Consider the following 12985-nt stretch of genomic DNA (forward strand, 5'->3'; position numbering starts at 1 on the left):
AAAAGTCAACTACATGGGAGTCCAGCGACAGCCATTATGCCAACTGCTGGTCCCTAGAGTTAAACTTTTCTACAACCTAAATTTCTGTTAGCATTCTTCCATGTTTTATTTTGCTTAGAGTTCATGATTCTAAATTGTTACTCATTTTCTGTTCTCTATGGAGTAGAATTCTGGGCTGTGACCACCATTTTGTCTGCAATGGTGCAGGCATGAAACTTTTTTTTATTTTTTTGCCACAGGGTATATCTGCTAGCCAGAGAGACAGACAGTGAGAATTCCCCCCCCCACACACACCCCCACCTGGGATGCTAGCCATGGCACAATCCCTTCCCTCTCCTCCTGTGATATTGGACATGCATGCATACACACCCAGTGTGATTTTCAAACTACTGGGTCTGGGACTCAGACCTCGGTCAGACATGTGGGAATCCAACACCTTAACCACCATGCCACCTGTTGACTCTGGCATGAAGCTTCTTGAAGGCCTTCCTTTGGCCCTCTGTGTAGCCATGAATCCTTGTCAGCCTGTCACTTTAATGAGGATGTTACTCTTCTCCCTGGCTTCAAAGATGGCTGAACTGTGTGGCTTCATGCTTACCTTTGCATCACAGAAGAGCCATCCCTAACACTGATCCCAGAATCTCACCTCACAAAAAACACTTAGGACACTTACATGGAAGCAAATGATACAAAAGAAAAAATGAAAACTGAGTGAAGAGAACAATAAGAACAACAAATATTAACTCAGATGGACATTGGTTGTGGATATGATCTATGTGTGTTATGTGTGTATGTAGTCCATCTTTACTTTAAAATCAATCCTGTAATGGAGCTAGACCAACAGAGACCTAGCTGTGCCTCTAGATGGAATGTTTGGGGCAGTATTTGGTCATAGCCTAGCCTTAGGAACAGATTTTAGAACTTTGTGCTGTATTTACTCCAGGGATGTTAAGGATGTTATTTATCCTATTACTAGAGGACCAATGGGAGAAGTTTCCCTTTGGTTATCAGTGCGAGAGCAGTCCTCTCAAATCACTTTATTAAGTCTTTTAATTAACAGTCTAGTACTAATGCTATGTTTTAAAGAATTGTTTAATTTTATTATTATTATTAGTTTGATCAGAGAGAGACAGAGAAAAGGAAAGTGAGAAAGTGAGCTGTCAGGTTTGAGACTCAAAACTGTGGTCGGCCATGCTGGAGTCCAGCGCCTCACCCATCCCATTATCTGCCAGCCCCCTATCATTATTCATATGGGCATTGACAGCCTATGTTCTTGTATACATACTTTTTTTTTTTAAGAATTATTTTAACTTTACTTATTTATTTTAATTTGACCAGAGAGGGACAGAGCGAGAGTGAGAGAGAGAGGGAAAGTGATAAAGCAAGCTGCCAGGTCTGGGACTTGAACTGTTGTCAGTCATGGGGGAGTCCAACACCCTCAACCACCACACTACCTGCTGGCCCCCATACTTTTTCTTAACGGGATACTATTTTTTAAAAATATTATTTTATTTTAACTTTATTATTATTTAATCTGACCAGAGAGAGAGAGAAAGTGAGAGAGCAAGCTACCAGGTCCAGGACTTGAACCCTGGTTGGCCATGTGGGAATCTAGTGCCTCAACCACCACACACCACCTGCCAGCCCCAGGGCTTATACTATTTAATTCTGCTACTTGTTTTTTCAGGTAATTCATCTTGTATATCAAATATTCATAAAGATGCTGAAAATACTTTCTGGAACCAAGCATGATAGAAAAAAAAAAAACTGTTCACACCTAATTTCAGAGTTAGAGACTTTATTATTATTATTTAAGTTCATTTATTTCTCCCATGAGACACAAACAGCCCCCCATCCGGACCCTGGCACTGCTCCACCCCCAGTTCAGTCAGCTGGGATCAGGGGTAAGTGTTCCTGTGTACCCAGGGAAGTCTGGAGCGGAACCTGGAACCTTCTCACGTGGGCCAGCCTTGCGGTGCATCCGTGCTTCCCTGCCGTTCCACCTGGCTGTAAGTATCAGAGGGAGAGAAGAAGAGGAGGTGCCCCCAGGGGTCCTGGTTGTGCCACAGCCCTCTTCCTTCCAGTTCTTCATCTTGTCAGGATCTTGGGTGTGTGCATGTTTTTCAAGCAGGTTGGGGCGGGGCTGAACCCTGTCCAACCGTGTGGGTTCCTTCATCCTCTACATAGGGCCTAAGCACTGCACTATGGGGTCAGCCCAGGAATTCTTACATTTATTGAAATGCCAAGACATAATTCAACTCACCTTTCCCTGGGATACCCCGGATACCAGGTCTGACAACCCTACTTCACTACATAAAACAAATGGTCACGTGATTGATACAGGAAATAGTATGTATGACACCATACACATTCTGTTCTAATAGGGAAAGGTCTCTCTTTGCTATTATGTATCTATGTAAGCAAAATAAGAAGACCTTTGATTATTTAAACCAAGCCCAAACAGTTGTTTAAAAAAAAACACTATCCTCGGGGGCCAGCAAGTGGCCTGGCCTGGTGGTTAAGAGTGCTGGACTCCCACATGGCTGACTGCGGTTCGAGTCTCAGACTTGGTGGCTGTTTTCTTACTTCCTCTGTCCCTCTCTGATCAAATTAAAATAAATAAAGTTAGATAAAATAATAATTTAAAAAATCTTAAATTAATTTAATTTGACCAGAGAGGGACCGAGAGAGAGCCAGAAGGAATGGAAAGTGAGAAAGCAAGCCACCAGGTCCGGGATTTGAACCGTGGTCAGCAATGTGGGAGCCCAGCACCTTCAACCACCATGCCACCTGCTGGTCCCAAATAATAATTCTTTTTTTTTAAGAATTATTTAATTTGGGAGACCAGCAGGTGGCATGGTGGTTAAGGCACTGGACACTCCCACATGGCCGACCACTGTTCGAATCCCGGTACTAGTGGCTTAGTTTCTCACCTTTTCCCTCTTTATCTCTCTGGTCAAAGATTGGGGGGGGGAGAGAAAGTGAGAAAACAAGTCACCAGGTCCGGGATTCAAACCGTGGTTGGCCATGTGGGTGTCTGGCACCCCCTAACCACCATGCCACCTGCTGGGCTCCCAAGTAATTCTTTTAAAAAACAAAACAAAAACACTTTGGATCCAGGAGGTGGTGTGGTGGTTAAGGTACTAGGTGCCACATGGCTGGCTGCAGGGTTTGAGTCTTGGACTCGGTGGCTTGAGAATATGCCCATTGTGTGTGCATGCCCCAAATCCTGAGAACGGAGAAGAGATGGTGGTGTGGCCATTCCCAGGGGGCGGGGGGTGACTGCTCACACTCCCTGTCTGTGTCGTCTCTGGAGAGCACATGTGCCCTACGGCAAAAATCCTGAAAAAACAAACAAAACCTACTATTCTTTCTCTTACTATTAAAAAGCTGACATTTATTTTTCCACAATTAAACAGAGATAGGTGATGTTCTATACTTGCATCCCCTGTGAAATGTAAACTGAAACTATTCCGTATTATCGAAACTACCTTTTAATAATGACAGGGTGGGGGGGGGCAGGGGGTGTGCTGGTTGAGGTGTTGGACTCCCACATGGTCGACTATGGTTCGAGTCCTGGACCTGGCAGCTTGAAAATCATGCTAGGTGCATATGAGTGCATGCCCAAAATCCCAAGAGGAGAAAAGGAGGGAAGAAAGAGACTGGTGTGGCCATCTCCCTAGGGGGGTTTGATTTATCACTTTCTTCTGTCTGCATGCATCTGATGGCAAAAACCTAAAAGAATAATAATAATAAAACTGGCAGAGGGGGGGCCAGCCAGGTGACATGGTAATTAAAGTGGCTGGATCCACATAGCTTATTGTGCAGTTTGAGTCCTGGGACTAGAGACTTGAAAAATACTCCAGGGATGTGTGTATGCCCCCAGAATCCCGAGAGAACAGAGCAGGGATTGTGGCATGGCCACCTCCCCTGGTGGGTGCTTTGTCACTTTTCCTATCTTTGTTTCTGGAGAGTGCCGGCACCCTATGGCAAAAAAACCCCAACGACAACAACAAAAAAGTATGGGGTCAACCCTGTAGTGTAACAACTAAGGGAGTGGAATCCCACAGAGCTGACCTTGGTTCCGGTGGCTTGAAAACCCCCTGGGTGTGCATGCGTGCATGTGTGCACACCCCAGATCCTGATGGGACAGCAATGCAGAGGAAGAGGGACTGCAGCGTGACCACATCCCGTGGGGGTGCTTTCTCTCTCCCTGGTGAGCAAGCTCTGTGGCAGTTAAAAAAATAATACTATGGACTAAGCTTCCAACAGCACCATGCTGGGACAGAACACCTGGAGGTTTACTCTGTGAGGGGCCCTGGGAAGAACCACCACGTCCAGTGGAAACAAGTGGAGGTTACTAATTACGGTGACATGACTTTGGACTTTGGATCTGTATTTGCTGCGCCTTTCTTTATAAGACACTATGTCTTACTACATCTGTTTAGCAGAAATGAGCACTGTTTTAAGGGGTACAATCTGAGAAATGGGTCAAACTCATGAAATAATACAGCCTACTAGTTATGTTTGTAAGTAAACTTATTACTTGAAAAGGAAATATTAGGGGCTGGCAGGTGACATGGTGAAAGTGCTGGACTCCCATGTGGCCAACCACAGTTCGAATCTCAGATCTGGCAGCTCATTCCCTTTCTCACTCACTCCCTCCCTGTCTCTCTCTCTCTGGTCAAATTAAGAAATAATAAGGGACCAACAGGTGGAGTGATAGTTAAGGTGACCATGGTTCAAGTCCAAGACCGGGCAGGTTGAAATTCACACGAGGTGCGTGTGCATACATGCCAAAAATCCCGAGAAGAGAATGGAGGAGAAGGGAATGAATGCAGCATGACCATCCCTCCTAGGGGGGTGATTTCTTGCTTTCTGTCTCTCTAGTGAGCAAACATGCCTCACAGCTAAACAAACAAACAAACAAACTCTCAAAAAAAAGATAAATATTTTTAAAGATGCCTCACGATTGCACTGGCGCAGGTGGCGTGGTGATCAAGGGTGCTGGACTCCCACATGGCTTATTGTGGTTTGAGTCCTGGACCTGGCGGCTTGTTTTCTCACTTTCTCTTTCTCTCTCTGTCCCTCTCTCTTTCTCTCTCTCTGTTCCTCTCTGATCAAATTGAAATGGATAAATAAGTATAATAAAGTTAAATGAAAATACTTTAGGGAAAAAAAAGCTACAAATTAAGATTTGCTTTCCCTTCAGAACCTCCCCCCACCATTTCCCAGAGACCACCACTGGAATTTTGGTACGTATCTCTCTAGCACACACCATGGCCTGTAACTTGGTTTTTCACTTATTCACTTAATACATCTCGGAGAGCTCCCATATCAGCATTGTGGATCTCAAACTCCATTTTTAAAGGTTACCAGGTTAAAATTCCAGTTATCCGTTTCGAGGGCTTTTTTTTTTTTAGGTTTTTGCCATAGAGCACATGTGCTCACCAGAGAGAGTGAGAAAATCATCCCCCGGGGATAGCTATGCAGCAATCCCTTCTTTATTTTCCTCTTGGGAGTCTGGGCACGTGTGCACACACGCCTAACATGACTTTCAGGCCACCAGGTCTAGAACTTGAACCATAGTTGGTCATGGGTGAACCCAGCACATTAACGACCACGCCCCACCTGTTGGCCCCTACAGAGTTCTTTCTTTCTTTCTTTCGTTTTTTTTTTTTTTGGAGAGGTTTTTGCTACAGGGCGCATGCACTTGCCAGAAAGAGAGAAACAGAGAGACAGAAAGCGAGAAATCACCCCCCAGGGGGGATGGCCACGCCGCAATCCCTTCTACTCCATTCTCCTCTCGGGATCTTGGGCACGCACGCACACGCGCCCGGCGTGAGTTCAAGCTACCGGGTCCAGGACACAACCCATGGTCGACTACGTGGGAGTTCAGCGACACAGCCATCACGCTAACTGCTGGTCCCTATCTTATATTTCTTAGGCCACCTTTTAGAAGAATTTATAACACAAAGGATGTGTACACCCTGCACCCCCATTTTTAGGAATTAAGAGTGATGTCAGTTAAGCCTGACTTCCAAGAAGTCTATTTTCTGCTACCACTGAGGCTTATCGAAATTTCTGACCCATGGTACTAAGGTATGAGACTAAGCTTATTTAGGAAGGTCTTTACAAAACATTAGGAAAGTCATGACTTTTCTATGCAAAATTTTCTATGCAAAATTCCGTCATGACTTTCCTGATGACGCGACAGTCAGAGTCATACTGAAATACACTGTAGTATCCCCTAACGCGAAATCCGAATGAAAGTCAGGAAGACAAAGTAATGGCGCGTCTCAAGTGTACACACAGGCACGCAAGCTCCGCCACACCTCTTCTGCACTTCGTGGCTGTGGCGTTACTCATCCCCTGTGGTGTGATGACGTCAGGTCCAGGGCTGGCTGGGGGCGTAGGAAGACGGGATACCTGTGAGGCTGACCTGCACGGGGGCTCCTCGGTTTGTATCTGGACTCCCGAACACGCTGTTCTGGGGCCGGCTAAAGAGGGGATGGACTGCACTGTCAAGACCCTGGGACCAGCAGTTAGCGTAGTGGCTATGTCGCTGGACTCCCACGTAGTCGACCTTCGCGTCCCAGACCCGGTGGCTTAAAACTCACGCCGGGCGCGTGTGCGTGTGTGCCCAAGATCCCAAGAGGAGAATGGAGGAGAAGGGATTGCGGCGTGGCCATCCCCCTGGGGGGTGATTTCTCACTTTCTGTCTCTCTGTCTGTCTTTGTCTGTCTGGCGAGCATACGCGCCCTATAGCAAAAACCTCTCCAAAAAAAAAGAAGACCCTGTGGTGGGTGCTGTCTTCTGCTCATGTAAGAAAGAAATTAAAAAGAAAAGCTAGACCAGGAGAGCTATAGACCAGAATGCCAGTTTACTGACGAGGACTAGAATTACAAAGAACACTGGAATGTTTATGTCTGCAAGGTAGAATATATAGTCTCTCATATAAAAAAGCCAATATACATTAAAATGTAATTGTAAGTTTGTATGGTTACTATGGAGTTAGGATGAGGGTTATGATATCCTACTCGTGGTTTTAACTATTCAGGCTTCTATCTGCAGAGACCAGAATACTCACTTCCATGGACCAGGACAGCTCCTCCTTGCCACCCTACCACGCCCCAAATGGTGCTGAAGGTCATAGGATAATCATTTGTGCTCATCAGAGAGAGAGAGGCCCAGCCAGCCAGCCACCAGGCCCAGGACTTGAACTGCAGTTGGCAGTGTGGGAGTCCAGCACCTCAACCACCACGCTACCTGCTGGCCCCTTCACAAGCTTTTTAACTTTTTATTTTGGCAGAATTTTAGACTTACAGAGAAGTTGTAAGACTAGTACAAAGAATCCCTAGAAAACTTCCCCTCAGATTCCTCAAAGGTTAACATTTTATCATATCTGCTTTATTCTCCTCTCTTTTCTCTCTCTCTCTCTCTTTTTTTTTTTCCTATAGGGCATGTGTACTCGCTGGAGACGGAGAGAGAGAGATCAGAGATAAAAGAGAAAGAAAGAACCCTCCAGGGGGATGGTCATGCTGCAATACCTTCTCTATTCTGTTAGGATTTCGGGCGTGCACGCACACATGTCTGGCATGAGCTTCAAGCTGCTGGGTCTGTGACTTGAACCGAGGTCGGCCATGTGGGAGTACAGTGCCATAACCATTATGCCATTTGCTGGTCTCTAATTCCTTATATTCTTGGTGATCTGACAAAAAAATGGTAAATTACCAAAAACAGCTGTTGATATTTGTAGGTTTCAGTATTTTAGCTTGAGTTTCCACAACATTCTGACTGATCGGTTGTTCTTGTAACTTTGTAAAACTGCAGAATAGATTGACTTCTTTTAGCCTCTAGGCACTAATAGCTGTGGTTTACTCATTTGTTTTTGAAACACACTGTATCTACTAGGATTTATTTCAAGCAACTCTATCAGATGGGATTTTTTTTTTTTTTGGCAGTAAAGATGCCATACTTCTTGTTTTTCAGGCTCCTGCAGTGAGGCATATTGATTTGTTTTTAGACTGAGGTATCACTTAGAACCAATGAAGTGTATACATCATAAATACACGGCTTAATGAGTGCTCTGTACATCCACATAACCACAAGTTGTGTCAAGAAAACACCATTTCCAGCTCTCAGCAGGCCTCCTCATCAGCACCTCCTCATTAAACAAATAACTTTACATAAATAACTCAGCAATAGCTGCTTAAGGTTTTTCTTTCATTGCATTCTATAACATGACTATATGTATCTTTTATTAATTTAAAAGTCTGCTTCAGTTTCTTTCCCAGACTTGGAACTAGTGTTTTAAGTCCTTCAATTACTACATGAAAATTATTGGTAGTTAACTATTTTTTAGTTTCTGTCTTTTCTGGACCAGAATATCAGAATATAGAAGTCTTTTTCAGTCTGTTTCTTTCTTTCGTCATCTAAATTTAGAATACAGATGTCACTCTAAATCTCTGTGGCAACACAGGACCAAACTTGTATTACTGAAATATATGTAGTATTTATAAAGGAAGATTTTTATCTGGAGTGGTTCCTCTAAGTCTACGAACCAGAAATATCAAAAAGGATACAACAGAGGGACCAGCAGTTAGTGTAATGGCTATGTCGCTGGACTCCCACGTAGTCGACTGCGGTTCGCGTCCTGGACCCAGTTGCTTAAAACTCACGCCAGGCGCATGTGCGTGCGTGCCCAAGATCCCAAGAGGAGAATGGAGGAGAAGGGATTGCGGCATGACCATCCCCCCTGGGGGGTGATGTCTCGCTTTCTGTCTCTCTGTCTCTCTCTGTCTGTCTGGTGAGCGCACGAGCCCTACAGTGAAAACCTCTCCAAAAAAAGAAAGAAAGAAAAAAAAAAAGGATACAACAGGGAGACCAGCAGATGGAGTAATGGCTACGTTGCTGGACTTCCATGTAGTCGACTGCGGTTCGAGTCACAGACCCGGTGGCTTAAACTCACGCTGGGTGTGTATGCGTGCATGCCCAAGATCCCAAGAGGAGAATGGAAAATGGAGAAGGGATTGTGGCATGGCCAACCCCACGTGAGGTGATTTGTCGTTTTCTGTCTCTCTTTCTCTCTCTGTCTTTCTGGTGATCACATGTACCCTATAGCAAAAATCTCTGAAAAAAAAGAACAGGTGTGAATTTACGAACAGGTGCACATCCCCTGTGACAGATGGTCTCTGTCATTTCACTCTCTCTCCCCCAGCTACAGCAGATAGAAGGAGGGGGGCAGGGATATTTCATCTTTTATGTTTTCTGTAACCATTGTCGGAGAACCTCTACAGATCAATCTTGTCCTGTGGTTAAAATAAATAAAGCCACTATAATATACTTATAATAAATATAATATTACGTATTTATATTTAAATAAAATGTTTATAATAAATTAATAAATAAAGCCACTGGAAAATTCTTGATCTCAAGCCTTTTCCTTAGGGCTCTGGTTCAGAATTGAAATAATGTAACATTGGGACCAGCAGTTAGCGTAATGGCTATGTCGCTGGACTCCCACGTAGTCAACCGTGGTTTGAGTCCCAGACCCGGTGGCTTAAACTCACACCGGGCACGTGTGTGTGCATGCCCAAGATCCCGAGAGGAGAAGGGATTGTGGTGTGGCTATCCCCCCTGGGGGGTGATTTCTCGCTTTCTGTCTCTCTGTCTTTCTCTGTCTGTCTGGTGAGCGCATGCACCCTATAGCAAAAACCTCTCCAAAGAAAAAAAAAGAAGAAAAAAAAACGTAATATTTACTGCTCTGGGAAGTTTTTTTCCCCCAATTTTTAAAAAAGAATTGTTTATTTACTTATTTTCTTTTTTGAGAGTTTTTTGCTATAGGGCACGTGCGCTTGCCAGAAAGACAGAGAGAAACAGATAGAAAGTGAGAAATCACCCCCCCAGAGGGGATGGCCATGCCGCAATCCCTTTTCCTCCATTCGCCTCTTGGGATCTTGGGCATGCATGCACACATATCCTGTGTGAGTTTAAGCCACTGGGTCCAGGACTCGAACCGCAACCGACTACATGGTGACATAGCCATTACGCCAACTGCTGGTCCCTGTAACTTTATTTATTTTAATTTGAGCAAAGAAGGGCAGAATGAGAGAGAAAGTGAGAAAGTAGGCTGCCAGGTCTGGGACTCGAAATGCAGTCAGCCATGTTGGGAGTCCAGCATCCTTAACCACCATACTACCTGCTGGCCCCATTTTTCCCAATTTTTGAGAGATAGCACCGGGACTCACTAGAGAGAGAGATGAAGAGAGAGGGGAGGGAGAAAGCACCACGCCCATTGGGTATGATCACAGTATAATCCCCTCTGCCTCCATTTCTCCACTCTGTCAGGATCTAGGGTGCATACACGTGCTTGGCGTGTTTCTCAAGCATCCAGGGCCAGAATTCCAACCATATGGTCAGTCATGTGGGATCTGGCTCTCTTAACCACTAGATCACAGAACCTGCTCTGGCAAGTTTTTTTTTTTTTTTTTTTTTTTTGTATTTTTTGGCCTTGCATTTTCTGTTTTTATGTTTAAGAATCTTGCTATTGGGGCCAGCAGGTGGCATAGTGGTTGAGGTGCTGGATTCCCACATGGTGTCATGGTTGACCACGGTTCGAATCCTGGACCTGGTGGCTTGAAACATTCTGGGCATGTGTGCATGCATGATTCAAATCCTGAGAGGATAATGGAGGAGAAGTGATTGCAGTGATTGCGTCCCCCGCTTGGGGGATGATTTCTCACTGTCTGTCTCTCTGTCTCTCCTACAAGAGCATAAGCCTTATAGCAAAACTCTATTTAAAAAAAATCTTGCTATTATCCCCTGGTGGGTAGAAACCAAAGGAAAATCCCTATTGTTATCACTGAAGCCACATTTTCCTCCAAGACTGGCCCTGACTATTTTTTCTAATGCACAATAAGTCTGTACTAAAGGTACAGATTAATCACCACGTACCAATTTAGTTATCAGCTATACAACCAGGAACAAAAGGACCTCTTCCAAAACTAGGGGAGGATTTCAGGGCTTTAGGGATTTTAAGGCATCTCCACAGTTGCGTGAGTGAACATTTCTTTTTTTTTCTTTTTAAAATATTTTATTTTAGAATTGTTTAGTAGGGTAACTGAAGGCCACAGGGTCCAGAGTTTGATGCCCCGTACCAAAGTCTCACACTCTAGATTGTCCTCAATTCTAGCAGACGTTTCCTCGAGGCAAACTGCTTTTCCCTCTTAGATCTTGCACCCAGATCCTTTCATCGGCAGATCTCGGCATTATCGCATTGGCTTACATTCTTTCACCGGTAGCAGAGAGTATTCCAAACGTAAGAAGTGTTAACTGTCTAGAACTAAGATATTACTATTGTGGTGGGCACTGCGGAAGGGAAGACGTGGAGACTGCTTATGCTCCGGTCTTATCTTCTTGACCTTGGGCTACCTAAAGCCGGGGGCCATCACGTTCGTGCACGCACAGTCTATTATACAGCCCCGGCCTGTCCCACCAAACCCAGGTGGCAAACTCACCTTTTAGAGTCCCGGAAGCAACATTACTCCCACCTGCAGAAGGAATTCACAGCGCGCAGGCGCAAAGATGCCTCCTCCCCCGCCTTACTCCAAGAGCTATATTCTGCGCAGGCGCGACGCCACGCCCCGCCCTATCCCGCGCCTCTTAGCTGTGAAAGAGAAGAGACCGTCAGGTGCGTCGCGGTTTTTGACCCGCGACTGCGTCGCGCAGTCTGACGCGACAGATTACGTCACTTCCGCTCCCTCCCGGGAGGCGGCGCTGAGCCGGTGGCAAGCCCCCGGAGGGAGCCGCAGTAGTAAGGGCGACGAGCGGCGCCGAAGAGGCGGCGGCAGCGGCGCCGGCGCCCGGGGCTCCGGCAACCGGGGTGGACACGACCCCGGGCTGGGAGGTGGCAGTGCGGCCTCTGCTGTCCGCGTCCTACTCCGCCTTCGAGATGAAGGAATTGCCGCAGCTGGTGGCCTCAGTCATCGAGAGGTACCGGGCGGCGGCCCCGGCGGGGCGGCGCTTGGGGGAAGGGTAGGCCGAGCCGGATCGTCTGGACCCGCTTCCCTGGATGCCTTCTGCCCCTCCTGGACACCCCCCTGGCCCCGCCCCAGCCCCAGCTTCGGGGTTCCCCAGCCCCGGGAGACCTAGGCTTGCCCCGGGTTCTTTCCGCCAGCGTTTGTAAATAATCTGTGCCTCAGTTTCCTCTCCCGAGCAAAAGTTTGGAGGCCGCTGGTCGCGGGAGGGTGTGGTCAGACACGTTTGAGAGTGACTTTGAATGCACGGCGCTCTGAGAGGACTGTCCCAGAGCTGCCCCCTGCGTTAAGGTCAGGGTACACATGAGTTTGCATTTCTCGCCTGCAGTCATCCCCCTTGCCCGGGCCTGAGCGGAGCCCGCGTTTTGTACTGGAGACCTCCCATATGGTTTAATAACGGTCTCTCGGTGGTGTGTGATCACTGTGGGCACGTGCTGTTTCTGCGACTGAAGCCACTAGTTACCACTGATGACTTTCATTTTATATTGCACTTGTATGTTTCTCCCATAACGGTCCTTGATTACAACGTGCAGCTTGTGAGCCGGAGAGATCATTTTCTCAAGGAAGGAATGTGTTTTCTCCCTCTTTCTCTCAATAAGATGTCTTCAGACTTTTACACACGGGACTCTTTGCTGTTACATGATTTTTTTCCCCATTTTTTGCACAGGGATTCTTAGATCGTAAGAGTTGTGTTCATGCAGACGTGGTGATCTCAGAGTTCTTTTGTTTTTCGGACATACTGTGTTTAGAACAGCCTTTCATTAGCTTAATTACAGACTTTTGCTTTTAAGGCCCGTTCTCACTTTAATTTTTCTAGCCAATCTTTTACTTCAGCAATTCTCTGCAATTGCTTACTGGGTCATTTTAGCTTCATGCCAAATAAGGATGTATCTTTTATTTACTTTTTTAAAAACTTTGCAGTACAGTGTGTTCGCTACCCAGATAGG

The 12985-nt window shown here is 46.0% G+C and overlaps 1 protein-coding gene across 1 annotated transcript in view; it reads left to right on the forward strand.

Annotated features, from left to right (window-relative positions):
- The first annotated feature begins 11826 nt into the window (after window positions 1–11826).
- Window positions 11827–12985, forward strand: part of LOC102500380 (E3 ubiquitin-protein ligase UBR4) — a 107749-nt gene continuing 106590 nt past the window's right edge. Inside the window, exon 1 of the mRNA XM_027770668.1 lies at window positions 11827–11994. Coding sequence (XP_027626469.1) covers window positions 11954–11994 — 41 coding nt within the window. The 5' untranslated portion in view covers window positions 11827–11953. The remainder of the gene's footprint in view (window positions 11995–12985) is intronic.

The sequence above is a fragment of the Tupaia chinensis genome, unplaced genomic scaffold, assembly GCF_000334495.1.
Source record: "Tupaia chinensis unplaced genomic scaffold, TupChi_1.0 Scaffold000146_1, whole genome shotgun sequence".
Classification (NCBI taxonomy): Eukaryota; Metazoa; Chordata; class Mammalia; order Scandentia; family Tupaiidae; genus Tupaia; species Tupaia belangeri.